At 39.0% G+C, this 19,261-nt stretch overlaps 1 protein-coding gene across 1 annotated transcript in view; it reads left to right on the top strand.

The window, feature by feature from the left end:
* LOC309548132 (uncharacterized protein) overlaps positions 1 to 19,261 on the top strand; it is a 707,228-nt gene that overhangs the window by 644,766 nt on the left and 43,201 nt on the right. Inside the window, exons 96-97 of the mRNA XM_082248097.1 lie at positions 3,657 to 3,790; positions 4,074 to 4,194. Of these exons, the coding sequence (XP_082104223.1) occupies positions 3,657 to 3,790; positions 4,074 to 4,194 (255 nt within the window). The remainder of the gene's footprint in view (positions 1 to 3,656; positions 3,791 to 4,073; positions 4,195 to 19,261) is intronic.

Genomic DNA, 19,261 nt, shown 5'->3' with positions numbered 1-19,261 from the left:
ATTTACATGCTATTTTGGTGCATTTTCTAAGCGTTCTAGTGTGTTTTTTCCCTCTTGTTTTTTTTTTTTTCTTCACTATAGTTTTCTGTGCTTTGGTTATTAGGAGCCAGCACCCGCCTTCATCCTAACAACAAGTGACTAATCCCTGCTATCTTGAACAGGAATGAGTCATCAGTTGGTAAGCAGCCAGCTCCTGCCAGCTTCCTAATAATGAGTCATCCCTGCTGTCAGTGGGGATTTCTGGCAAAATGCCCCCCTGGCAAAATTCCCCCCTCCATGTCGAGGGAATGTGGCCAAACAAGAAAGATGTCCTCGGGTACCTTAAACTCCTACTCAATAATTGAGATCAGGGGTTACACCTGCCATGATTCATACCAAACGGTCAATATAGGCCTGGGAAGCCCAGCAACCATAAACATTGTGTCACAAAAAGAAAAAAGAAAAACAAAGGGGTTGCAATACGTGAGCTCAACACTGGTTAATGAAAATTCAAAAATAATTTTATTGAGAATATCAGTGTAAAAAAATCAGCCACAACTATGCAGCCTGACTGTAATAAGACCTGTGAGAACGCCACCAATGAATAACCACATGCACAAACACTTTAAAAACACTAATGGGCTCCTATACACTCCACCCTGCACTCAAGATCCCTCCCCACCAGCACCACAGTCCCCACCAGTAAACCATACATGTAGAAAATCAGCAACAGAAAAATTGTTAAAGAATACTGTAGAATGCTGAATGAATCAGCAATTGTAAATATTTCCATATCCTCCTAGTGCAGAATCACCAAACAGAGCCCAAATTCCTAGAGGCTTATCACCTTGAACAAGAGAGAGAGAGTAATCAAATTGTTAATGATAATCCCCACTAAGCACCAATCGATGGGGACAGTCAAATCCCCTTGTATCAAAAAGTTGCTATGTTATGTACTCAAACTTTCCGTTTATAGGTGTCAAGACCTCCTACAGGACTCCAAGAGTTGGTTATGGATATATAAAATATAGCGGGACACTTTACGTCAATAATAGATCAAAGTTGTTGCTTCATCAAACAGTATCTATGGTTTTGGCTCCACTGGGTCGGACAATGCAGTAGATTAAAGTTGCAGCAAATTGGGGGCAAAGGATTCAATAATTGAACAAACTCACACCCTGTTTTTTAACTCCGTCATTGTGTGTCACAGTGCTCAGCTAGTTGGAAATGGTCCCAGCCTCAATGCAACCCCCTAATGGTTCAAATACAGGTGCTAACTGTGGGCTGACAATCAACCAGACAGTCCGATGAGTTGATAGCCCACAGTCTGCAGTCAAATCCTGTTTGTCTTTTCACTGCAGTGGTTGAAATCATAAACTCTCTTACCAGTCCGCAGTAGAATAATAGGGATGTACATTGCTGATAGGCAGTTAATTTACCATACCAGGCTGGACTCAGATCACTTTCAAATTCGCCAGGCACTGCTGGAGCTGAACTGTAGCCTGAGGTTTCATGTGGGTATATTCCACTGTAACGGCCCTTCCATGTATCCTTAGCCAATCAAGATGACTTTGAAATTCCAGACTGTACTGTGGGGGGCGGGCACTGTGGAGTGCAGGGTGGAGTGACGAGCCCAACTCGTGATGTCAAAGCGTTTTGCGTGCCGATGCACGCTTCTTCAGGACGTAATCACGCCATACATCGCTCCATTTTTATACCGCCGAGACAGCCAATTAGTCACAATGGCTGCGTCAGGGTACGGGAGCCAAGGCGCATGTGTGAGGACATCTTGTGGCCAGAGAGAGGCATTGCAACCATCCCAACATTTTTTTACCACTTATTACAAGAACACAATATAGACAAATTATTTCTAAAAAAGAAAAGAAAATTAATTCCGACCAGGGCCATGTTTGTGCAGCCTGGACACCACAGTAGAGAAATAGTAAAGATAATAATAAAAAAGTAATCAATCAGTGGATTCACAACTAAGTTGCTAGGGAATGTGGCCTGGTATAGTTCAGGAGGGGGCCCTTGCTTGTCCCCCCTTTCCTGGCCTGCTGAGCTGCATGTCTATATAACAGTATGGTATGGATTTTGAGGGGGGGGGCCCAAGCCATTTCTTTATGTTTACCCTAAAAACCATACCAGACCGAAAGGCCTGGTATGGATTTTGGGGGGACCCATGCATTTTTTTGGTGTGTTTTTAGTGTGGGGTGCCCTTCAAAATCCATACTAGACTTAGTATGGGATGAGGGGGGCCCTCATGCTGCTTTTTTTTTTATGTCAGCTCTTTTGTTTACATTCTGTTGTCTGTACGGAATCCCCGCTGACAGCAGGAATTAATCATGTTTGTTGGGAAGCCGGTGGGTGCCGACTCCTTAACAACTGATAACTCATCGCTGCTGATGACAGCAGGGATGACTCATTGCTGTTAGGACACCGATGGGTGCTGGCTTCTTAAAGCGGAGTTCCAGCCATTCACTCACCTGTCCAACGGTCCAGCGATGCGGCCGCCCGAAGCCTCGATCCTCTCCCTCGGCGCCGGCATCACTGCTGTGGGAACCAGGCTGTGACAGTTTGCGGCTTCACAGCCGGGTACCCACTGCGCATGCGCGAGTCGCGCTGCGCGTCTTGATTGGCCGGCAATCTTCTGGGACCTCTGACGTATCCCAGAAGATTGCAGGGAGGGAGGGGGAGAGGAGAACTTACGTTCAGGGCGCCGCGGCGCTCTGAGCGGAAGTGGGAGCGGGTACCTGTCAAAACTAGGTACCCGCTCCCCCCCAAAAAAAATGACATGCCAAATGTGGCATGTCAGGGGGTCAGGACTCCCTAAAGCGGAGGGTGGAACTCCACTTTAACAACCAATGACTTATACCGGCTCCTAACAACCAACAGAAATTGCAGGCAAAAACACATTCCAGTGCATTTTTTATGCATTTTACCATGTTCCAGTACAGTTCAGTGCAGAAATAATGCTACATATTCTAATTGTTTTGACTGCACTGGAACACAATGGAACTCACTGCACTGGTGTGAACTATGCCACTGAAACCCATATAACCTACTGTCAATGCATTTTTGATCTTGAAAAAACACACTGGACTGTGTAAGGTCAGTTAAGGAATAGGTAGTTTTATTTATATATTTATTTCTCATGAAGCAAATAGAAACATTTTCACTTTAATGAAAGTCACACTAACAGTTTATATACCATCTCTACTCTCACAAGTGTAGTTACATGAGGTGTATGTATCTGACTCCCTCTTCTACCACATGACAGTGCTAGTGCATGGAGATAAGGAGGGTCCTCAGCCATGAGCCCAGCCTCCCAAAGGGGGGTGAAGTAGAGTTAAGAGAAGTCAACTGGGCAAAACACAGGTTCATTTAATTTATACATTTTTGTCAACAAGAGACTATGAAACAATAGGTTAACAATGTAACTGTGAAAGTAAACTTAACTTAAGTCGCATTTTCACAATTCAGTTTGGCTACATTAAGACTTGTCTAATCCTAAACGGTGTCTATTTTTATATGCATTTTAATATTATATTTTTCTTGATATTGTATTTCTATTTTTATTGCTATTTTATTTAGTTATGAACATAAAAATGTAATCTGCAATGTATGCTGTTGATACGTTATAATAAATTATTTCACTGTATTGATTTCACCTGCAGGTGGTACTCCAATGTCATATAAAAGAATATCCAGACTATAAACTAGACAATGAGGTCTATACGCTCTGTCTTGAGGGTCTCATATTACAAGGTGCAGAATGGGATTTCCAAAAAAATCACTTTGTAGATTCCAGGTACTCATTGTTGTTTGCTGACTTTTAGAGTTTGCATTTGGAGACAAACACACACTCTCAAACACATTCACCCTCTTATATAAATACTTATTTCATTTGATAAATGTAGGTGTAAGTCAATTTGTGCAGTTTTTACAGCTATTGGCAATGTAATTTAACAGTTCCATCTTTAAAAATGTGTAATTATGACCTTTGCAATACTATTTTCAGTTTTCTAGAGGTTGACACATTACATTGTTGCATTCTGCTGCAAGTAATATTTATTATTATATTTTTCTTACAGGAATACATTTAATCCATTACCATATGTCATCATAATTCCTACCCTCCTTGGGAATGTCAAACAACCTGCAGATGGGACTGATTTCTACCAGTGTCCAGTGTACATGGACTACACAATGGAGGTAAATTATATACCTCCTAATACATGTAATCATGCTACTATTGTACCTGCAAGTCTTGTTTCCTATGGAATGTCCTGCAAAGCGTAATCAGGCATTGTAATGATCTTTCACAATCTGTTTGTTTTCCTCTTAAATTGATGTAGAAAGCCAAAGGCTCACATGACTCACCATAGATCCAGTCATAAATCTCTACTCATGCAATGGGGGGAAAAAACAGGATTTATTATTTTACATGATTGGTTGATTATCTGCTGAGCTCAATGAACAGTCAGATTGGTAAATTAACAGTCCCTACTCATTAAAATGGTAGTAAACGACAGTTAAAAAAAAAAAAAAAATTCCCCTGTAAGGCAATATCATAATGTGCTACTAGCACATTGTGAGAGACTTACCATAAAATTTACTCCTCCAGTGACACGCTGCCACCGCTGACAGGACTGCCATCTTCACCCAGTCTTCGTCCTGGGTTCATGGCTTCTGGCTACATGAGGGACCAGTGACGCGATAATATCACTCCCATGCATGCGTGGGAGTCACTGTTTACAGCACAGGCACTGAAGGTCTGGCACAGTATACTGGAACGTTTGACCTCACCAGCTTCGTGCAGTGTAAATATCTCCTAAACAGTTAAAGTTTAGGAGATATTCACAGTACCTGTAATAAGGCTTACCTGTCTGTAGGTACAAGTGGTAAAACATCCATTACTAACATCAATAAGGTTTTGTCTGGCACTTAATCAGTCTTAGTTCGTCAGTAGGTGTGTTCTATACTAAAAGTACTTTCATACACAAGGTCCTGTAATTATTAAAAAGCATTTCATCCAGTAAAAATATGCTTTGATCATGTCCAATCCTCCTTTTTTCATAATGTCCCAAATTGGTACCATGCCATTGTAAACTAAACCGCTTTTTTCACTTTCATCAGTTGGCAAATGAGACAATTAACTAATGTATCCTAACACTTCCACAAGGAAAGTGACTAATGTTATTAATAAACTTGTTAACTACCAGATGCTTTCGAACAACGAACAGTATTGGAAAACGAGAATAGTGCATTAAGGAAGCCATTTGCACACAGAACAGCTGGTAGGCAGAAATAAGCCATATCAATACACATATATAATAAAAGCTGCTGGCAAGAACAGTAGTGGAAAACAGTACATTGATTTAATATTTATTATGAAATATAAATTAACAGTAATCGAATTAGATGTGTTAAAGTTAGCATCTTAATTAGGATCCCTTCCCATATGAGACTTAGTAAATGTCCATGCATATTGGAATACTTTCTTGAATCTTTCTGTAACAAGATTAGATGTTGCTGAGCAGCTGCTTTTATAGAGTGATACTGAAGAAATCGCAGGAGGCTTACTAGCCGAAAGGGTGCTGTAACACATTGCATGGAATAATTATATGCCCTAAGCTGAAAGGTTGTTTAAGCAGGGATGTAAGCCTCATTTTGTGGTAATTCTTAATGAGAAAAGGACTAGCAAATTTGTACGCTCTACGCTTTGTCTGTCTATCTTTGTTGCAGTAGTGATGGGAGAGTTATTCAGGCAATACATAGGACTGAGGTAACAATTCAAAACAAAATCAAACCATTTTCAAGGCTGTATAATAGCTGCAATATTATTTGGCAATTTATGTAAGTTATCAAGAGATGATTGTGAGCTTTACTTTTTATAGTACCTTGCTACAGAAGAAAGCAAGATAATGAAAGAGGAAAGTCAACAAGTCATCAGTGGCGGCTGGTGCTCCATGGGTCGGGGGGGGGGGCGGCAGATGGACAACACCAGTTCCAGCCTGTTCACCATACCCCCCCCCAGACCACGCCAGCTCCAACGCGCACACCATACCCCCCCCCCGGACCACACCACCCCCCGGTCTCCGGCTCACTCACCCTGGACTGACATGTGGAGTGCAGGTAGGGGCGGCGGCTTCCCCGTCAGTCTCCTCCATGGGTCGGGCTTCCCCTGTGTCTCCTCCCTCCTCCTCCTCCCTGGCCAATAGCATGGCTTCTCCTTTCGGCCAATCGGGAAACGGGTCTCAGGACCCGCTTCCAGATTCGCCAGGAGGAGAATCCATGTGACAATAGAGAATATTCATTCGCTATTGTCACACAACTGGGTGGGCTTGGGTTTGAACACATTTTGTTCACTAAAGCTGATATTCTCTATTTGCATCTTGGTACTGGTATACTTTGTGGATTTTGTGCAATTGCCAAAGATGATGTTATGGTGGATGTAGGCTGATCAATTTTCCCAATCAGTTGTAAAGGAAAACTGAAATAATTTCATGTCAAAATAGTTATATTTTTAGTTTTATACATTTTAAATAAAATAATGTTTTCTCTTTTATTTTATTCTTACATTTAAAGTGATACTAAAGAAATAAAAAAAAAAAAGCAACAAACATGTTATACTTACCTGCTCTGTGCAACCATTTTGCACATAGCAGCCCCGATCCTTCTCTTCTCGGGTCCTCCGTTGGCGCTCTGGGCTCCTCCCCCTACTGAGTGCCCCCATAATAAGTTGCTTGCTATGGGGGCACTCATGCTTGCTCACTCCTAGGCCCAGCTCTGTGTGTTCATTGACACATAGAATAGGGCTCAGCCCTGCCCCCCCCGATTCCTCCTTAATGGCTGTGATTGACAGCAGTGGGGACCCATGGCTCCCCTTGCTGTGCCTGAGCCAGTGAGGAGTGAGAGAGCTGGGAGAGCAGATCGCTGGATCGAGATTGGTCTCAGGTAAGTATTAGGGAGGCTGGGGGCAGAGCTGCACAGAGAAGAATTGTTACCTTAATGCATAGAATGCATAGAAGGCTGTGCCTTCTCCAACACAGATGTCCGATTTGGAGCAGCAGCTGTGTCTATGCAGCCGCTGCATCCCAATAGATATCAATGGGACTGCCTGCATGGGGATGCACCAATCTTTTGTATGTCCCTGTGCAAGTAAACACAGTTCTTGCATAGGGTACACATTGCTATGCCCTATGTGAACAAGACCTAAATCATTTAGCTGTGTGTGAAAAATTTAAAGCTGTACTAAACCAAAATCAAAACCAATATTGTAGGTTACAAACTATTAAATGTGATGGCTGCATTGTTTTTCTTTTTAAGCTTCTTTCCTCTGTTTTCATCTGATGATCTGACCAGTAATATACCTCCTGTATCAGAGGGCCCCCACTTTGGATGAAGGAGCACACGAAGCACAGCAGACAGCAGTATTGTCAGTCTGGAGGGGGGGGGGGGGGGCAGTGTTAGATGCACTTGCAGATTTTGTTACACTAACAAGCTGAATCCTATCTCCAGCTCACACTGTAGTTATACATGCAGTTACAGCAATTGTTTCTTTCATTTTTGGAATAAAGGTTTTACATTATTAATAAAAGCTGATCATTCTAAGCACCCCTGTCAGCGGTAAATGGTTTGTCTTAACACTCCTAACTGATAAGTTTGTAGGAGAGCTTGCTCTTTTAAAACACAACAGACTTACTGGCTGGGTCACCAGATACAAATAAAAGAAAGAATGCCTAAAAAAGAAAACAAATGCAGCCATCACATCTAAGAATTGTTAAGCTGCATTATAATGAATGTTTCTTTTTGGTTTAATACTACTTTAAAGTGGAGGTAAACCCCATTCATGAAATTTGATCTGGGCACATCTATCTGTAGTGTTTTCTTATCTCTCTTCAAAGCCCTAAGTCCTGTGGATTTCTCCTGCTCCGTTCTTCTGTTATCAGCATAACTTCTGGCAAGTTCTCCGTCAACTGAGATAAAACCAAGCTGAAATTTGTGTAGTGGTGGGTGCTATAAATAGATTAGCAGAGAGCTGGTCTATTCACGGCATAGCTCTTCATGATTCTTCTATGCGGAGAGGGGTTGTGTGCCTTTTCCTCCAGTCAGCTGTCTCACAGTGTATGGCCAAGCTTCCCTCCCACATCAGGAATCAGGAAGAGAAAATTCTAACAGAACGTGGACATTCTAAACAGTCTAGAAAGCTGAAGACAGCACATATACAAGTAAGACTTATAAAGGGAGATTTGTTCCTACTCTGTGTATCATCTGAGGCTGTTCACTTCACAGGGTATATGCGAGGGTTCACATCCATTTTAGGCTTCAGCTGTTGATCTTTGTATGCAACAAGCCATTTTCCTGCAAAGATATTAACATTAGCCTGGCGGACATGTGAAACTGAGCCTGCAGTTATTTTTCAAGTGTCCGGCAGACTACCATTAACATCTTTGCTGAAAACAGCTTATTGCGTCATTTTGTGCTTAACATAATAAAATATTATATTGTATTTAACCACTTCAAGATCAAGCCTATTTCTGACCCTTGTAGTTTACACGTTAAAATCAGTATTTTTTGCTAGAAAATAACTTAGAACCCATAAACATTATATATATATATATATATATATATATATATATATATATATATATATATATATATATATATATATATATATATATATATATATTTAGCAAAGACCCTATAGAAAAAAAAATGGCGCTCATTGCAATATTTTATGTTACACGGTATTTGCGCAGCGATATTTCACACAATTTTTTTTTTAAAAAATACACTTCACTGAATTGAAAAAAAAAGACCTAAACAGTAAAGTTAGTTCAATTTTTTTATATATTGTGAAAGATAATGTTATGTAGAGTAAATTAATACTTAACATGTTACGCTTTAAAATTGCACGTGGAATGGCGACAAACTATGGTACCTAAAAATCTCCATAGGTGACGCTCTAAACATTTTTAACGGTTACCAGTTTAGAGTTACAGAGGAGGCCTTTTGCTAAACTTTTTGCTCTCATTCTGAGGATCACGATGACACCTCATATATGTAATTTGAACACTATTTACGTTTGCGGGTGCGACTTGCGTATGCATTTTCTTGGGTGCACACTTGGGGATGGGGGGGCACTTTCATTTGTTTATTTTTGTTATTTTTACACTGTTCCTTTAAAAAAAAAAAATTCTGATCATTTGTTTGCTATTACATGAAACGTAAACATCCCTTGTGACAGTAATAGGCAGTGACAGGTACTCTTTATGGTGGGATCTGGGATCTAAAAGACCCCAAACCCCTCCTATGCACTTCAAAGTATTCAAAACGCCAAAATTGGCATTTTTGAATACCATGGATTTTTTTTTAAATCGGTGCCGTTGGCTGCCAAGTACCCTGAATTGACGTTGTGACGTTGCTTACAGGTTACTACATCGTAGACCCCCTTCAAAGCCGATTCCGGCTTTGTTTTGGTACTCCGGCCAGCTGGTGGACATGCCGGCTGGTCGATCGGGTCTCCCGTCCCCTCATGCTGCTTCTGATAATGGCTGAGCGACTATTTAGCTACATCAGTTGTTATCCCACAAAATCTGACCTCTAAAAAAACGGTACCGGGGTGATGCCCCCCCCTCCGCCCCCCCCCTCGGTATAACTACTTCAACAAAATCACGTGAAGTAGTTAATATGTCAAAAAACTATACATTCATTTTAACAAATATTTAAGCATTACATTTGCTATATCTCTATATATGGAACAGCATGCAGCACATGAGTATCAGAAAAAAGCATACCTTATCGCTATACTTGTTCCTGGTCATGATTCAGAAATCACCGAAACGAAAGCATGTCAGCCAGGTAAGTCGTGTTTTTAGAAGGAGGAGTCAAAAAAAGGCAGCCTACTGTATATATTTTTTTCTGTAAAAGCCAGTACTTCTGATTAAGGTGCTTAAAGGAGCTGAAAGTATGCCAAATGCCCTGTAAATCCTTTATGTACACATTGCTCTTCAGAGCTTTTTTAAGCCTTATGTTAGATAAAGAATTCAGACAATCACAATATAAAATCATCTTTAGGATAGAATCAATAGAAATATTAATTATGAGAAAGATATAATGCGGGGAATTCATAAAGACTGTTTAGAACACCTTTTAGAATCCTGACATGTCTTCATACGACAAATAATATTAGTGCAGGTGACAGATTTGTGTACCTGTTGTAAACAGATTGCTGTTTGGGCATCCAAGCAGGATCACTCCTGAGCCACTGCTTTGCATGTCCATTCATACGCAGAGTTAGGCCCCATCCCCTTTCTCTCCTCATTGGCTCACTGGCGGGGATTGACAGCAGCGGGAGCCAATTTTGTCTATACAGATTCTCCTCCTCATCTGTGGAAAAGCTGCTCAGTGCCTTGGACATTTTCTTTTAGGATCATCCACCTGCTCATGGTACCATTGTTGAGCCTAATTGTATTGTACCGTATTCATTTTCATTTTCATGTTCATTTTTAGTATAATTTTATTATTTGTCAGTGCCCTCTTTTCCCCCACTTTCCCCCCTACCCTGTCTTCAGTTGTTTTTTGGATTTTCCATCTATTTCCCATATGCTGGAGGTCGCTTTAGTGCTCTGTTTTATTACTATTAATGAGGAGGGATAGTCCTTGGAGAGCGAAAGCTCTCATCCATATCACTGGATCGCGATGGCGTTCTGGTAAGTATTAGCGGGGACTGCACAGAGAAGATTTTTTACCTTTATGCATAGAATGCATAAAGGTAAACAACCTTGAGCCTTTAGAACCACTTCACCAACCAGTGACAGGGGGCGTAGCAACAGCAAGTACACATCTCTGCTACACTGCGTACTGGGAAGGCACCCTGCCCATCCTATACTTTGTCCTAATTACCTCCAGGTTCATTATCTACAAGTTAGAGTTAATTAATTAAAAAAATTGGTGAATTAATAGTTCCACCTTTTAAAATTGGCAGCATTACCTGAATCTTCCGCACATGTCAGTAAAGTTAACAAAACAGGCAGCAAGGATTTTTGGATCTGGCTCAGGTCATTTTAAAGGGCCAAAGCATCGGAAAAGTATTGTTGGGTATTTATTGAAAAGTTTGTTTGTTTATGAATGGCACATGTCAGCTATATTGTAAAAGTATGTGATAGATCAAATGATTTAGAAGTTTGTGTTTTATTTTCACTTGTATGATGTAGAAAAAGTTAATCTTTTCACAGTCTAACAGTGTACCTTATTATAGTCTACACATACAGCAAACGCAAATACCGAAAAGATATAATGCTTCTAAAAGAGATGCATACTCAAAATCAGATGACATGTTATATGGCAGCAAACGAGATGATTTGAACGCTATGCTTGTCTATATTTTCATTTTTAGAAAACAGTTCATTTAACAGTTGAAATTATTTTCTGATTTATTCATAAGAATACTTTTTTCTTCATCCTATTCTGCTGCCATTTCCTGGAACTCAGCCTATCAGTCTGTTCTTTTGCTTTGAGCCTTTCCATATCATGCATAGAAATATCTGGGACGGCAGAACTGTATAATCTTTTCCACATCAGTCACCGTTCTGCTAAAATTTCCATCTGTTAGGTCCTCTATCAGCAAACAAGCAGAAGTAGTGAATGTAGAACGAAAGATAATGCTCATGTTAGTACACATTTATAGTAATTAGGCATTTGGGGAAAATATGGAAATAAGCAGTATTTCATGTGTAAATAAAGTGCTTACTTTTAAATACAGATCGAAAATTATGCCTCAGCTATCTCTTTGAACAAGGTAATTTGCCATGCTCTTTAGCCAAGAGAGGTTATTTCATGCAAGGCAAAGAGATTGACTTAATAAAAAGCACATTATTGTTTTTTTTTTTTTGTTTTTTGTTTTTTTTACTGAACAATCAATTTTGTGATTTCAAATGTTTTAGTAAGGAAGCCAGTGTTTGACAGCATACACAGTGAACAAATTTGGAATCAATATTTCAAATCACTGGCACAGAAACTGAGCTATGAAAACTAATGGAATGTAGAGGGAAAATATTATGTACAGTCACCTGTTTGATTTCAGCTGTCTTTTTTGTGGGGTAGATAAACAAAAAAAAATCTGACTTCTGATTGGTTACGGTAGTGTTTTTTTTTTTTTTAAGTAGTATGGAACGTGATTATAATTGCTTCTGCTCTTATGATTTTTCTCTTAGTCCCACAAATACCTTTTGAGTCTGCCAATGAAATCTGCCCAATATAGTTTCCTGTGTGGGTGTGGCAATGATGCTGCACTCCTCTTTTATTCAGAGAAGCAATGTAATTCTCGTGTAGGCTGTGCCTGCCTCCAATACATTGGACGTGGCTATCAGCATTGTCATTGACATTAGCCTCAGTCAGAGAAGGTAAAGACAGTCTTTTGCTCACTTTGTGAGGCTTGTTTCCTGGGTTTGGTACATCACTAGATTGTTATACAGGAGTCTTAAGTTGCACTTTAAGTTAAAGGATCCACCCACTTAATACTAATATTTAAGTCTTGGGTAGCTAATGGCACAAGCTCCTTATTGCTGTCAGGAACTAAGAAAGGCCATACATGGTTTGAATCTTGGCAGGAGGAACCATGTATGGGTGGGCTGAATGTACCAAGTTGATTGATCAATCAACTTGGGTATAACCAGCATGCTGGGTTTTTCCTGCGATTATCTCTAGTGGCTGCTATAGCCGCTAGCAATAATCACTGTCTTCTCTTGGCGGGGATGGCTTCCCCCACTGGGAGAAGACAATGGCCTAGCAGGAGGGATCCCCGCGTCAACACTATCTGGGAGAATCAAGCCAATTTATTTCATGCAACCCATGATTGCAGGAAAGAAATTTGCTCCGTGTATGGCCAGCCTTAGGCAGAAATATAATTTCACCCAAGTTTCTATATCCACCGTATACTGCACTCTTCTTCATCCTATACTTTTTATCTATTTGGAGCTATCACAGGAGCACTTTAACTGTGTCTGTCTGAAGTCATAGCAATAAATTGAGCTTCCAGCTCTCATAGCTGGAGGTAAGGGGTGATTTATACAGCCGATAAGTAAATTAGCTCTCCAGAGTCCACCCACAACTAAAATATTGATTCTGAAAGGAATGCCCTTTTAATAGTATATTTCTGATATATACAGGACAATACCTAAACTCAGAGCTACATTAAAGTTGAACATCAGTCAGATAAAAAAGACACAAATTAATGCACTGATATAATCATAAATACATTCTTACATAGTAGAAAGTAGTGTAATTTTGACTTGTAATCAACCTCTTGCGGTGCCTGTACAACAGAGCTCAGAGAATGGGAGAATTAAGCAGTACAATTAGGTGTGTTGCAGTGCAATGCTATTTGGGAAATAGAATAGAGCAACAAAGCGATCAGGGGGTGTGTGTGATCCCTGCGCTGTCTGAGGTGGCTAGAGACTCCCTGCTGCAGCGCCACTGGGACTGATACTAAAGCAGTAAATAATATAATTCTAAGGGTAGTGGTGCGCTTCAGGGATTGGCTCTAATGGATCTCTATTTGGGTTGGTGGCAGTGATTTGTACAATTCTTGCTTTCAAGGTGCTCCGCGTGATAAATATAATATTTATGTTTTTAAATAATTAGGTGATGAAAGTGCAAATGTATTAATAAAATCAATCAATGTCGAGAATATCTTAAAATAAATAAATATATGAGTACGGTGTGTATCAATGAATAAATAAATAAATAAAAATCAGAGTGCTACTTCTTTACCAGTGATATCAATAAATAAATTATAAATCCAGTGTTGGTCTTCAATCTGATTCATAAACAATAAAACACATATATATTGTGCTCAAAATAAAGTGCTCCATGCAATTTTCTATTAAAATGGTGCTAGAAAAAATATCTGTGAATAATTCAATTGTGATCCTTCAAATATGAATATTTAAATGAAATAGTCCAAAAGAAAAAGATTATATAGAGTAATCCAAAATGGCTTGTGTGAATACGTTCCTCGCTTATATCCGTGCTTCACTCATGCAATTAAGTGACTATGATCTCCTTCACCTTGTGTGTCACCTCTGAGTGCTCTAGCCTCTCACCTTATAGGCAAGATAAATTTGCCTTTGGTATCTATCCAAGCTCAACGAAAGACTCAATTTATCTCAATCCCGGTCCTTTCTTACTTAGTGGAGCTGCTTTCTTGTCTTGATCGTTTTTTGTACTATCCTCTTTGTCCGATCTTTAGTGTGCCTCAGAGACAAAGACTATTCATGGTGCAGTATATCCAACTCATTTATTAAAATATAAGGATTTACACTTACAATTTAGGCATGATGCTTTAGGAGGAGCCGGAAGTGACGTTACAACGGAGCCCGATCTCCACAGCGGCGGCTGGTTTTTTGTTTACATGCTGAAGCATCATGCCTAAATTGTAAGTGTAAATCCTTATATTTTAATAAATGAGTTGGATATACTGCACCATGAATAGTCTTTGTCTCTGAGGCACACTAAAGATCGGACAAAGAGGATAGTACAAAAAACGATCAAGACAAGAAAGCAGCTCCACTAAGTAAGAAAGGACCGGGATTGAGATAAATTGAGTCTTTCGTTGAGCTTGGATAGATACCAAAGGCAAATTTATCTTGCCTATAAGGTGAGAGGCTAGAGCACTCAGAGGTGACACACAAGGTGAAGGAGATCATAGTCACTTAATTGCATGAGTGAAGCACGGATATAAGCGAGGAACGTATTCACACAAGCCATTTTGGATTACTCTATATAATCTTTTTCTTTTGGACTATTTCATTTAAATATTCATATTTGAAGGATCACAATTGAATTATTCACAGATATTTTTTCTAGCACCATTTTAATAGAAAATTGCATGGAGCACTTTATTTTGAGCACAATATATATGTGTTTTATTGTTTATGAATCAGATTGAAGACCAACACTGGATTTATAATTTATTTATTGATATCACTGGTAAAGAAGTAGCACTCTGATTTTTATTTATTTATTTATTCATTGATACACACCGTACTCATATATTTATTTATTTTAAGATATTCTCGACATTGATTGATTTTATTAATACATTTGCACTTTCATCACCTAATTATTTAAAAACATAAATATTATATTTATCACGCGGAGCACCTTGAAAGCAAGAATTGTACACATCACTGCCACCAACCCAAATAGAGATCCATTAGAGCCAATCCCTGAAGCGCACCACTACCCTTAGAATTAGAGCAACAAAGCGGTTACCTAGTCAGTGTGATGCTTTTCCTTTTACTGATAAAGTGATCTGTAGTGTTATGTCTTCAGGTGCCAAAGATATAAAGTGACTTAGTGCTAACCAAGGTATATGCAAATAATAGAGTGTGAGGGGCTTGCGCTTAGGAAACCTCGGTTCGGTGAATATAAATAAATTAATAACTAAGTAATAAATCAATAAATTAAATACATAAGCTGCTGCTAGGTAAAAAAGGTGACACCTTTCAAACAATACTGAAAAACTAAGTACCTGCGCTGCTTAAACTGAAACCATAAACATAAATATCAGTTGTGCTAATAGATAAATAACATCATAAAGTGCTCGTGCGAATAACTGTGCAACTGTGTATATAAATATAGTAAATATAACAGCATAAATATTATAAATAAACTCATATGTGTAACATATCATATATCAAAAGTATTTTTAAATATAAAGTTCATAACAATAAATATCTTCCAAACTGAATAAAGTGCAAGTCTCTTGTGCTATTATAAGTGCTTCGTGCTCAAGGTATATGGATAAAGTGCCGGTGCTCAGTCCTTGTGAGTTAGTGCTCCCCTCTCGGTCCCACACTCACCAGAAGCAGAGAGTAATATCGCCTTAAAAACTGGTTGTATAAGGTAACCGCCTCTTATGGATCACCAACAGATATAAGCTGTAGATCTCCTGTGCCTCTATATCCAGGTAAATATCCAGGTGATGCTCCCCAGTGTCATGAAAAGAAAAGGGCCATCATCGTGCAGTATATTCTAAAAGATTTATTTATCACGCAATAAAAAGATACACTTACAAAACAAAAAGAATCAATCCGCCTTTAGCAAACCCACGGGACGCCAAACGAATGGCCGTGCGTTCCACCCGTGTAACCGGAAGCCGGAAGCCGGAAGAGGTTGCAGCCGGAAATGACGTACTACGTGTTCGGACGGCTTGACGCGTTTCGCTCCGCCAATCAGAGCGTTCTCAAAAGCGAGGGCGTCACGAACACGTACTACTATATATATCATTCACAATTTAAAGTTATCATAAACACCTGCGTCGGACCGGAAATGACGAAGACCGGAAATGGAACGCCGCCATCTTAGTTCACCCCATTTTGCCGACTGTCATACTCCATCTTAGTCCACCCGGAACCCAAGCCGTATATAGTGGAAATATGCAAAATATGTATATATATGTGGCTAAGCCAACCCAGCCACGCATATGGTGTGTATAATATACTGAACGATAAACTAATTTGACCGTATCTATAATCAAAAATCAAAAATCAAAAAACGTCCAGTTCCGGTTCTCCTTCCTGATTGTCCCTATATATGAACATTACATACAGAAATAAATACAACACACCTACAATATATTAACAACACACAATAATGTTATATTGCACCATAATATCCTAGCAGCCTATCATATAGTTATTAACACCCATATGTCCATATCGGACTCTAATTTGGATACTACTACAAACTTTATACAATACTCAGCCACATATGACGCTGGCTCATAAATCAATTAATAATTATCCTGTGTAAATTCCACTAAGAGATCATAAAGTGATGTGTGCTGAGTTGGTGGTCTACAAACTACAACTACAACTATATAAAAATGTAAATGTATAAAAATGTATAAAATTAAAAATCATTTATAAAACAATTAATATCTAAATCTACATTCAGGCCTAAGGGGACCATGCTCTTAAGTTGTTGGATCCACCAAGTTTCATTTTGGGAAACTGCTCTCCTCATGTGTGTTCCTCTCCAATGTGCATTGATTTTATCTATGCCACAAAAAATTAATTTAGAGGGATCTTTGTTGTGAAAAAGTCTAAAATGGTTCGATAGATTGTGTTTGCGGAACCCCTTTTTAATGTTACAAATGTGTTCCCTCAAACGTATTCTAAGCTCCCTTGTGGTGCGGCCCACGTACTGCAGGCCGCATTCACATTGTAACAAATATGTCACGTGAGTGCTGCTACAAGAAATAAATTCTTTTATTTCATATTCTTTTTTTGTGGTCCAGGATTCAAATTTCTTTATGCTCCTTCTTTTGTCCTTACGGCAGGTGGTGCAAGCCACACAGCGCCCGCATTTATAAAAACCTGTTCTATCCAGAAATGTAACTAATTTCTTTGGGGGGTTGGGGATACTCTTGACAATCCTATCTTTAAGAACAGGAGGCCTTCTGTAAATAAATTTAGGCTTATTAGGCAACATTTTTTTAAAAATAGGATCTCTCAGTAAGATGCTCCAATGCTTCTTTATGCTTTTCTCCACTTGTTTATATTGTTGATTGAACTCAGTGCAGAATGCAATTTCAAAACTCCTATTATTCACAGTTTTGGGTTTATCTGCCAGTAATGTTTTTCTCTCCAGGTCACCCACTTGATTTCTTATTTTCTCAAGATGTTTTCTCTTATATCCTTTCTCTTCAAACCTCTTAATTAGGACTTCTGATTGTTCCTTAAAATCTCTATCTCTATTACAGTTTCTTTTTATCCTCAGCATTTGCCCTTTCGGCACAGCTGAGATCCATTTAGGGTGGTGACCACTGCTGGTTGGGATGTAGCTATTACGATCTGTACTCTTAAAATAAGTTTTAGTGAAAAGATTGTCACCATTTTTAAAAATTGTAAGATCCAGATAACTAACTTCCTGAGTGCTAAAACTTTCAGTAAAACCAATCCCATACCCATTGTTGTTTATTTCAGAGATAAAATCCATAAAAGAATTATGTGACCCCTCCCATATTATAAAAATATCGTCGATGTATCTAACATACATCTTGAGAGGGGTATGGGGTTTCTTAAAAATAGTTTCTGATTCCCATTTACTCATAAAGAGGTTTGCAACCGTGGGGGCATATTTAGCCCCCATGGCTACACCTCTGGTTTGATTATAGTATTGGCCATCATGCCAAAAATAGTTGTTTTGCATGGCCATATTTAAAATTTCCAATATGAAATTTATTTGTTTCTGCGGGAGTTTATTATCCAATTTTAATGCCCATTCTACAGCTTTGCTAGCATCTTTTTGTTTGATGTTAGTATATAACGAATTAACGTCTATACTAGCTAGAATGGTGTTTTCTGTAACCTTTACGTCTGCTATACGATTAATCAGATCTTTGCTATCTCTTAGGTACGCCGGGCATTTTTGTGCAAGTGGTTGGAGATGGTAGTCAACATATTCTCCTACCCTGGAGTATACTGAATCCACCCCATTAATAATGGGGCGCCCCGGTGGGTTGACTGTATTTTTGTGAATTTTCGGGTTATGATAAATAATAGGTTTTTTTGGGTGGTCTGGAATGAGATATCTGGCCTCTTTTTTGTTAAGGATCCCTTCTTTTTGTGCCTTCTTAATTTTCTTTGTCAACATCGCTTTCAATTTTTTAATTGGATCGCCTTTCAGTTTGGTATATGTCTCTTTATCTTCAACTAGACGGTTAAGCTCTTTAATGTAATGTTCTTTATCCATAACCACAATTCCCCCCCCCTTGTCCGCAGGTCTTATAATTATGTCATTGTCCTTTTCCAATTTCTTTATGCTCTGCTTAATTACTTTACTACCTTTTATGGGGTGTATTGATATATTCTCTAAATCCTGTTCCACCATCAATTTGAAGACTTCTAGACATTGGTTTCTGGGGTTCTTGGGGTTAAAAGTGGACTTGTTTCTTAAACCACTATGGATGTATTCATCCTCTACTAAAGTGCTAGTGGCTGGTTTATTAAAAAAATGTTTTTTAATATTTAAAACTCTAACAAACTTGTGTAAATCAATAAAAACTTTAAATTTATTTAACTGCTTAGGAGGTGCATATTTTAATCCTTTATCTAAAATCTCTAATTCCTCCTCATTAAAAATCTTTTTACTTAAGTTAAAAATACCCGCGCCTATACATCTCTTTTCCTTTTTCTTCTGTCCTCCCCTGCATCCTCTCTTCTTACCTCTCCTCCTTGTGGGGGGTGTGTGTTGTGTCCCCTGTATG

The sequence above is a fragment of the Pelophylax lessonae genome, assembly GCF_965119305.1.
Source record: "Pelophylax lessonae genome assembly, chromosome: 2".
NCBI lineage: Eukaryota > Metazoa > Chordata > Amphibia > Anura > Ranidae > Pelophylax > Pelophylax lessonae.
This window is presented reverse-complemented; position numbering and strand designations above follow the sequence as displayed.